Raw genomic sequence first — 10,572 nt, 5'->3', positions numbered from 1 at the left:
GCAAGAAGTAACATGGATGACCTGAAGCTCCTGATCGACAACCACAGGCGGAAGAAGACCACTTAAATAGTGGGAATCCCTCTCTTTCTCACTGACAGCGAGCCCTTTGTTGCAGTGTGGATCACGCAACAATGAGTATCCGCTGCTCACCAAAGAAGAGAATCATTCTCATAATTCATACAAATGAAGAACACTTCTCAGGTTCACCAATGATGTCTATCTTTTTGAACATCAAAAAGTTTAGGAGATGAACAAGCATTCCATTCTATTACAACATTTACAGATGAGCTTAACTGGAAGGATACAATTCGACTTCTCCCAGCCCCCACCCCGCAAGTGGCGGAGCCAAGATTTTCACGATTTCAAGATCTGAAAAGTAAATACGAGAAGAAGCCAAAGAGGGGTTTAACATCTACCATATATACACAAAAATATTTTTTTACAAAAAAGTACTATCATCATGTGTCAATAGTTTTTAAAAAATAAAACAAACAAGAACCAACCAGGACAAAAAGAAAAAACATTCTTTAACAGATTGTAATACTTAATTCAGAAAATCAACACAAATTGGAAACAAAAAAAAAAAAACAATTTTTGAACCTAGCAACAGAGAAGGTCCAAGGGGTAATGGCTTGATCTTCAGAGGCACTTTCCTCGCCGTACACATCCCCAACTCCACCAGTGACCGTAGATTTAGAATCTTTGTCTATTACTGCAACACTTTCCTTTATTTCCTTCAAATTATTCTCCATTAAAACACTTACATCCCATCTGCACCTCTTCCATTTGAGCTCACGACCACCATAGGAACTGACACCATTTTCTTTGACTAAGTCAAACATTTTGAAATCCCACCTAACGAATTGTTCTGCAAACAACAAAAACATTTTCAAGACTAATCTGGATGTTCCTCATTTTCTTCATAAATGTGGTCGGAAAATGGAAGAATAAAATAAATTCATGTTCCCAACAACATGATCAAGAATTCAATAAAGGCCACCCCGGTGCACCAAAGCTTCCACCATGCACGGCACCGCAAGAGTGTTTTGTACACAGTCTTATATTGCATATGGTTAAGAGAGATTTAAGAAAGAGACATGAAATATAATTACCGTAAAAGTGGTACCATTCAATGAGAACATTGTGATTGTGAGAAGAAAATGATGAAGGGGGTTCAGTGTAGTTGCTTCTGCTATTTCTCTTTCCTATATTGTTGAAAGTCTTGCTTGTTTTAATTGTTATTGTTTTGTAGACCAAAAAAAAGAGATTATTGCTTTGAAGTTGAATGACTAAAAAATACTGCATTATCAGGTATGAGTATGTGACACACTCAATGTCTGATACTTTATTATTTGTAACTCTCTTAGCTTTAAACGGGACATATGAGACACTCCAGTTGGAAACATGTTTTAGGATTGTTAGTATTGGGTTAAAAATCAAGAGGACGTCATTCGGATGCTTAAAGTTTGCAAATCTATAGACAATAAATCAGAGGACAAAGAAAATAATACTAAAAAATATTAAATTATTACATGTTTTGGTCAATCGGCCTACATAAAAAAATTAAACCTCTTGGAGAAATCTCCCCCCTAAACAAAACTCTTTAATGACTACAATGTGAATGCTATTGTGTTATGGTATGAGAAGATGTCTTCTATTTATAGATGTTCCAAAACCTTTCCTAAAGTGGTTTGTCAACTATAAAAATTTATGTTTAATTATGATATTACTTTTATTTTTCTTTCTGAGAAAAAGTAAAACTTAATTTTGGTAAGAAAATTAGAACAAAAATCCTAATAAATCTCCTTCTTTTGGCTTGATTTTCATGTTTTCTCTGAATCCAAAAATCTTGGCAATGAAATCGATGAAATTATAGCTAGAAAGAGGAAGAACTCAGTAAACAAGAATAATCAAGCGGAGAAGCCATTACAAAGCCGAAAAAGTTGAAATAAATTCGGTAGGATTCCGAAAGATGGAGCTTTATTAAATCCACCGTATCGATCAAGGAAGAAAAAGGTAGATGGGTTTACTCTATACATGGAAGAGGAGTTAGGTATTAGGAGGTCTAATGCTGGAGGTACCCCACTTTATACTTTTGATTGTAATTGTTGTTTTTAGTTAAATTGCACATACTCATGACATTTGATGCCACACTTGTGTTGAATTTTCCAAAAATACACTGCTTTTGGAGAATCCAATGCGCACCCATTGACATTTTTACACTACGTATTGGATTCTCCAAATATATATTTATTTTGGAGAATTTGGTATGCAACTGTTGATATTTTTATGCTACTTTTGGATAATCTGAACGCAGTCATTTACATTTTTGTAGCGTCCGAGCAACATAGATTTTTAGTGAATTTTGAAGAATCATTTAAGACTAAAGGAATTATATCTTGTGATATTGTTGACAATAGGGAGTCTTCTTCTATATTGGGATGATGAGGACGACAAGATGATGATGAAGTGAGAGAGAGTTCTGAAGGAGATGAATGTGGATTTTTTAAAGATTACTTGCCACTCTGAGATCCAAAGTTTAAATGATTTGATGAAGTCAAAATAACATAAAGGAAGAAGCAACCCCAATAAACTATCAAAAAACATTGCCTTTTTTGGCCAGCTTCAAGTACAATTCTATTGTTTTCTTCAACAAGTAATGCTCCTATCTTCCACACAACCCTTGTGAAATCTCTTCAAACCTCAACAATTTCACAACCCTTGTGAAATCTCTTCAAACCTCAAAAATTTCTTTCAGGTTCTCGTTCGTCGGCTTACTACTTTTTATGACCTTGCTGTTTTTTGGAAGGAGAATGGCATTTGTTGATGGATTATTTCCCGCATCCTTTTTTTGTTAAGGAGAAAAGTACTAGAAAGGATAGTTGTAAAGCCACATAGTTTTGTTATTATCCGTGTTACTGTCTGATGGTCCCAGTCCTTAAACATTATCATGCTGGCAAGAATGGTTAGTGTTGTAAAAATGACATAGTAAACTAGTTAAACCACATTAGTGTTAAATATATCAAGTACCTTGTTCAAATAGTTCAATTGCAAAAGGCAAAAGACGATAACAAACATAGTAAATAACCATGTCTTGAAATATTTGAATTGATTCCTTTCTTTAAATGAGAGGTTAAGAGCGATTCCGACTGCTTTCACACCCATGACCGTGAGAGACCCCGTGAGAGAACAAATTCTAATGTAAATTACCATATACCTCTACCCGAATTTAGGCACATACCATAAAATAAGGACAAGTACTAAAACAATGACTACACACGCGTATACAATCAATACTGGTTCGGTTGCTAGGTGCCAAACCTCCATGAAGGATTCAATTTTCCTTTCCAAAGGAGCATGTAAGACGATACTAACTGAGCCAACCAAGCAGAGGACACAACCAACAATACCTTTGTATTCTATATTTTTTGGAAATTGAAAAGGACAGATAACTGACAATGTATAATTTTTTTTATTCTATAGTTCGTCATTGTAACATGTTGTCAAGACAAAAATATCTTAGTCTATGCATCAGGGGATATGACTTTGCAATGTAAGGCGTCTAATATTCATGAAACTATGTGCTTGCTTGGATGAATAGTGATAGTGAATTAAATTTGTGGATTGATCACTAAAGTTTCCAACTTCTTTCAGCTTTTGGTACCTCTTGTGAGCTCCTACCAATATGGAGGAGATGAGGTGAACTTACGCTTAGCTAAAGCAGTCAAAATCACTCTAAAGCTCGAGAACTATTTTGTGGAGGTTCTTCGTGATGCAATTAACTAGAGAGGGACAAAAGAAGATCATCTGACCAGAGTTATTGCAACAAGAGCTAAGGTCGATCTAAAGATAATCACTAATGAGTACCAGAAGAGAGATAACCTTCCTTTGGGTTGAGCCACTGCCAAAGATACAAGAGGAGATTATGAGAGTATGCTGTTGGCTTTTCTTGGACAAAAGGAGGACAGAGGAGGATTTGGCCACTTATGTTTTACAATGACCAAAATAAATAAATATGTCATCCTCTATATATTTGAATTGGCATCCGTTGTATGGTTGAGTGTGGTTTGTTTAACGTGCTTTTAGTTAGTTACTACAACTATACCTCAATTTCAAGCAAGTTTAGGTCTATCAATGTCACTTCTTGTATCTATTATACTAATAGTACATTAACCTGCATTTATCATATTTGTATTGCAATTATTGTATATTTACAACTACAACTCAATTCAAGCAAGTTGATGCCTATCAATGTCACTGGAAATACTCTATATTTTTGTTGTCATAATATCCTATGCATGCTTCACGTTGATGTCCAATATTCCCACTAGTGGTTTGCTTCCTCTTTGACCAAATTCCTTGACGTTAAGTACACCAGATAAGTAAAACAACTTTCCTCGACGTTCAATACACCAAATAGCAAACATGAAAATTATAGAAAAAGATTACACATTGTTCAACCCATTGAACATATTTTGTGAATAACCAGTAACACAAAACAGGAACTAAATTTAGATAAGTCAGATATCATCATCATCCCCTATAATCTTACATATCCGAAGGTTTTAGCAAAAAACCAACTTACAAAGAGGCATCAACCAAAATTTTTACATGACATACAATAGTCTAATAGTCTAATATGTTACTGTGATCACCTTAGTAGGATCATAGATAAGATACATTCCACATCCAGTTACCTAGAGAACAACAACATTTACCCTCACTTGGAACATTACTTTTTTAGTAGTTGTCGAGAGAAGATCTTCTTGAAGTATGGACTAGTGTGCAGGAAAAATGTGTGAGGCTGCACAACATGAAGCAACAAAGCTCAATCAGATCCCTGTTTCAAAGTGATAATTACAAGAAATAAAAATGTAAATACTGAAACAATCATCCAAACTCGTTTGAACATGATGACAAATAAGACTTGGTATTAAAATTTCAAAGTTGCTAGAGCAAACAAGGTTGTGCTAAACCAAGACTTTCAACATTATGATATGAACATTTCAAATTGGACGTTAGTAGAAGTAAACCAAGACTTTAAAGTCGGGGAGTATCATGTAGAACCTTTCCAAGGAATATAGGCTTAAACTGAAGCTACTTATTATAATAATATTAGGAGGTAAACTGTATTTGGTCATTTATATGTACTTGTTCAGAGGCTTGTTTGCTAGAGCTAAATGCCAAAAATAGATCTTAACTATCGTGGTCTTTGTCGCCATTGCCGTCTCATTTGCCAATTTTTGGATCCAAACTGTTGTAAATGGACAACATAGGTAAAAAAAATACTAGTTGGGTTCCCATCTGTTCAAGTCTTGGTGGATGGATTTTGTCTCTCAAGGAGAAAATTTTTCATATAAGTTATATGAGTGCTCTGTGGTGCCAAGACAATTAAATTTGTGGTGAAAGATTATTATGATCAATATATGTATTTATAAATAGTATCATGAAGAAAGTTCAATTATTACGGTACTATGAGGGAAACCTTCAATTTTATATATACTACTAACTGATAAGTGCCAATCAATTATTTAAATTCTCATGGATTATTATTGTACATAAGAGGATAACTACAGTTAGAAGTTTAGCCTTATCTTCTTATTTATAGATGTACAACTATATATATAATTGTATTGTAAATTATATTCATCAAGAAATATATTCTTTCATGGTATCAGATGTCTAGGTTTTCTCTGTTATTGAATAATGACTTCCAACACCTCTACTCAATTAGTTTCTTTTTCATTGGCCTCCCTCACTGAAGCTTCCTCCCTTTTTTCGTCCTCTCCCTCTGCAATTTCTGTCTCTAACATTAAAAATTTGGTTCCCACTATTCTTGACTATACAAATTATATGTTGTGGAGAGAACTTTTCCTACCTGTTTTCAAAGGTCATGGTGTTTACAGATTTATTGATGGAAGTTTCCCTTGTCCTGAGCCTACTACTCTGAGTGATGATCGTACCTCTGTCCCTAATCCTTCCTTCCAAAAATGGATTCAACTTGATTCCATTGTTCTTTCATGGATTCAAGCAACTATTTCTCAAGAGATTCTTCAAGTAATAATCAAGCCTAATCATTCGCTCACTTCTAGAGATGCATGGCTTCAAATTGAGCGTTTATTTCGCGATCAAGTTAGTTCTCGAACACTTCAACTCAAAGTCCAGTTTCATAATCTTAAGAAAGGTAATCTCTCGATTAATGAATATGTCCATCGTATGAAGTCCATAGCTGATGCCTTGACCTCTATTGGAAATCCTATATCTGATTCTAATCTTGTCCTCCAAATACTCTCTAGCTTACCTTCTGAATATATGTCCATGAGCACATCTATTTCTACTCGTATTCCTATTCTATCTTTTGTTGAGGCACGCTCCTTACTCTTTCTCCATGAATCTCAATTGACCAGTTTCTCCAAATCGTCTACGAATAATGCTACCAATACCTTTGCGGCCAAGCGATAATCTTTTCCCTCTTATGGTCGGGGACGTGGTCGCCATTCCAATGGTGGCCGCCATTTCAATAGCGGTCGTGGTTGTGGTCATCAAAATCAAGGGAATGGCAGATTCTTTAATGGGGTGTCTCAACAATTCACTCATCGTCCTCGTCTTTCTTCTATCCTAGGTCCTCCTCCCTTTTTCTATCCGGCTTTTTACATTCTATCTCAACCCATCAATGTAACTATATACTGTCAACTTTGCTATCAGCAAAATAATAGTGCTCGTGATTGTCCATCTCTGCATTCTAAGGCCTTTGTGTCAGATGTTAATTCCAATTACTCAGCATCATCACCTGGTGATGCTTCGTGGTATGCTGATACTGGAGCCTCTTCTCACATGACTCCTAATGCTTCTAATTTATCCTCTGTTACTCCATTCAATGGATCAGATCACGTAGTTGTGGGTAATGACACTCAACTCCTTATCTCTTACACTAGACATGGTACTCTTGTTTCCTTTAATAATCTTTTTACGCTTAAAGATATTTTAGTTGTTCCTCGTCTTTCCACTAATTTACTAAGTGTTCATAAATTTGTTACGGACAATAATTGTTCCATGGATTTTGATCCTTTTGTTTTTTCCATTAAGGAACTCATGACAAAGAAGCCCCTACTTCGGTGCAATAGTTCTGGACCACTCTATGCAATTTCTTCTCATTGCGGTGATTCTGCTACGACTTTTCATTCTGCTCTTGCTGCTACTCTTGTTTCTCCAAACCTTTGGCATCGTCTTCTAGGACATCCAAGCTCTGCTATTTTAGCTAGTTTAGTTAGGGCCAATAAATTACTTTGTTCTTCATTCAAAATTTTAGAGAATTTATGTACTGCTTGTCAACTTGGCAAGCACCAGAAGTTGCCGTTTATGGATTCTTGCTCTTTTTCTTCATCTCCATTTAAATTAATTCATAGTGATATTTGGACTTCCCCTATTGCATCTTTTGCTGGTTTTAGATATTATCTTTTATTCCATAATGACTTCACAAAGTTTTCTTGGATATTTCCTCTCAAGCGTAAATCCAATACTTTTTCTATGTTTAAGCAATTTTATGCCTATGTCTTGACCCAATTTTTTACAAAATTAAAGGCTCTTCAATATGATAGGGCTGCAGAGTTTGTTAAACTCCAGGCCTTTCGTTCATTTCTTAATGATAATGGTGTTTTGCTTCGCATTTCTTGTCCTCACACTCATCTACAAAATAGTAAAGCTGAACAAATGCATCGTACAATTTTAAATATGGTCCGTTCATTATTATTTCAAGCATCTCTTCCCTTTCAATTTTGGGTTAAAGCATTAAACACAACTGTCCATCTTTTAAATATCCTTCCATCGTCTAAACTTCAATTTAAAACGTCGTTTGAAGCTCTCTTTGCAAAGGTTCCTACCTACGATCATCTACGTGCTTTTGGTTGTTCATGTTATCTCAATTTACGTGAATATTCTTCTAATAAGTTGAGTCCTCGTTCAAAACATTGCGTTTTTCTTGGTTATCCTTCCAACTACAAAGGATATAGATGTTTTGATCCTACAACTAACAAAGTATTTATCTCTAGGCATGTTCGGTTCAACGAGGATTTCTTTCTTTATCCTTATCTTCTCAGCTCAACTTCATTGCAAGCTAGCCCTTCTAGTCTATTTAAACTTCCCTCTTCGATTAATTTTGCTCCTCCTTTATTTTCAACAGCATCTCCTAATTTTAAGGACATTAATTTTCAAAGAAGTGTACGTTTTTTTATCTCCTAATAATGCTGAAAATTCTTCTCCTATATCTCATCAGCCACCTTAAATTCATTCTAATTTTCCTCCACCTACTGGACACTAAACTCCAACCTCCACATCAATAGCTGGTCAATAAGACATCCCATATTCCTCTCCAAATGTTAGTCCTCACACTTATTTACCTCTTAATTCTACTTCTCAAGATCAAATACCAACCTTACCGTCTAATTCAAAGACTCATCCCATGATTACCCGTAAGCAAACTGGGTCTCTCAAGCCTCGATTCCTTGCTTCTCTTTTTTCTCATTTCTTCACACTTCCATCTGAACCTTCATATTTTACGGAAGCTTTTAAGTGTCCTAATTGGAGACGTGCTATGGCCGATGAATACAATGCTCTTATGGCTAATCGCACCTGGACATTAGTTCCACCTCCTCCGTATTCCAATATTATTGGTTGTCGTTGGGTATATCGTATAAAAAAATCTGATGGTTCTCTAGAGCGTTTAAGGCTCGTCTTGTAGCCCAAGGCTACAAAAAACAACAAGGACTTGACTATGATTAAACGTTTAGTCCAGTGGTGAAACCAATCACCATTCGCACTATTCTAGCCCTTGCCGCATCTAAGAGATGGTTTGTCCATCAATTAGACGTTAAGAATGCCTTTTTACATGGCAATCTTGACGAACTGGTATACATGAAGCAGCCTACTGGCTTTGTTCATCCACAATTCCCTCATCATGTTTGTCGGTTGAACAAAGCCCTTTATGGCTTAAAACAAGCTCCTCGAGCATGGTTTCATAGGTTCACTTCCTTTATTTTATGAAATGGATTTAAAAATAGTATGTCTGATCCATCTCTTTTCGTTTACAAACATAATTCATAAATTGCTTCCTTCTTCTCTATGTTGATGATATTCTCCTTACTGCTTCTTCTAATTCTTTACTTAAGTCTTTAATTCAAACTCTTAAATCTGAATTTTCCATGAATGATTTAGGTTTAGTTACTTATTTTCTTGGTATTTCTATAGTTGCTCGCAATGGAGGTTATTTTCTTTGTCAGTCCAAGTATGTAAAAGACCTCCTTAGTCGTGTAAATTTGTTGTCTTCAAAATCGGTTTCAACTCCTCTTTCTCCTAAGTCTCTAGTTCATTCCGAAGATTTTCCTCCCTTTTCTGATCCAACACTTTACCTAAGCCTTTTTGGTGGTCTCCATTACTTAACTTTTACTCGTCCAGACATCGCTTTTGCTGTTAATCAAGTGTCTCAATTTATGCATTCTCCTTTGGTCATTCATTATACTGCCGTCAAAAGAATTCTGCAATATTTGCAATGTTCTGTGGATCATGGGTTATTTATTCCTGGTGGATCTACTAATAGCTTACAATGTTACAGTGATACATACTGGGCTGGTTGCCCTGCCACTCATCGATCTACTTCAGCTTACTGCATTTTTCTTGGTCAAAATCTTATTTCTTGGTCTTTTAAGAAATAAAATGTTGTTTCTCGATCAAGTGCCGAGGTTGAATACAGAGCAGTTGCTCATGCAACTACTGAAATAACGTGGTTACATTCGCTTATCTGCGAACTTCATATTTCTCCTTCTTCCTCTACAATTTTTTGTGACAATATTAACAGTATTTATCTGGCACTCAATCCTGTTCAGTATGCTCGTACCAAGCATATTGAAATTGATATTCACTTTGTTCGTGAAAAGGTTGCCGCAGGTGTTCTTCAGGTTCAATACGTCCCTACTCAAGATCAACTTGCTGATTTATTGACCAAGGCATTTTCTTCACTAAGATTGTTGTTCCTACGTGACAAGCTCTGCATTCTTCAAGATTGTGCATCGCTTGAGGGGGAGTGACAAATGACAATTAATTATTTAAATTTTTATGGATTATTATTGTACATAAGAGGATAACTATAGTTAGAAGTTTAGCTTTATCTTCTCATTTATAGATGTGCAACTATATATATAATTGTATTGTAAACTATATTCATCAAGAAATTTATTCTTTCACTAACAAGTACAAGCATGTTTTCACCCATCTGAACTTAGCATTAAACTTGTCATGAACTGAAATTTTTCCAAACAAAGCCTTGGTTTTCTGGTACACAACATAATTTAGAAAACCTATCACATATTAGAAGGCCTAGGTTCAGCTCAGACAAGATTCCAGAGTCTAGCATTATTTTACTTGATGAACCCAAGAAAACTTGAGCTTCAGCTATTAAAATTTAGAAAACAATTTAGCCATGCACTTCTACACTAATTTATGGTGGCAATATTCTTTGAAGTAAACTTGTTGCACAACCATCAAATAAAACTTATACACTGATCAGAAAGTTGAATTCCA

General features: G+C 35.4%; 1 protein-coding gene and 1 pseudogene across 1 annotated transcript; both read right to left on the bottom strand.

The window, feature by feature from the left end:
- Positions 1–395: 395 nt before the first annotated feature.
- LOC124890424 lies at positions 396–1,491 on the bottom strand. The gene is made up of 2 exons (XM_047402269.1): positions 1,113–1,491; positions 396–868 (listed from the first exon to the last, which is right to left on the bottom strand). Exons 1-2 carry the CDS (start codon positions 1,303–1,305, stop codon positions 558–560), a joined length of 504 nt encoding a protein of 167 aa, XP_047258225.1. The 5' UTR covers positions 1,306–1,491; the 3' UTR covers positions 396–557.
- Positions 1,492–2,734: 1,243 nt separating this feature from the next.
- On the bottom strand, positions 2,735–4,187 carry LOC124890430 (annotated as a pseudogene).
- Between the last annotated feature and the right edge of the window lie 6,385 nt (positions 4,188–10,572).

The sequence above is a fragment of the Capsicum annuum genome, unplaced genomic scaffold (genome assembly GCF_002878395.1).
Source record: "Capsicum annuum cultivar UCD-10X-F1 unplaced genomic scaffold, UCD10Xv1.1 ctg1716, whole genome shotgun sequence".
Taxonomy (NCBI): Eukaryota; Viridiplantae; Streptophyta; class Magnoliopsida; order Solanales; family Solanaceae; genus Capsicum; species Capsicum annuum.
The sequence above is the reverse complement of the archived record's forward strand: the minus strand, read 5'-3'. Positions and strand labels throughout refer to the sequence as shown.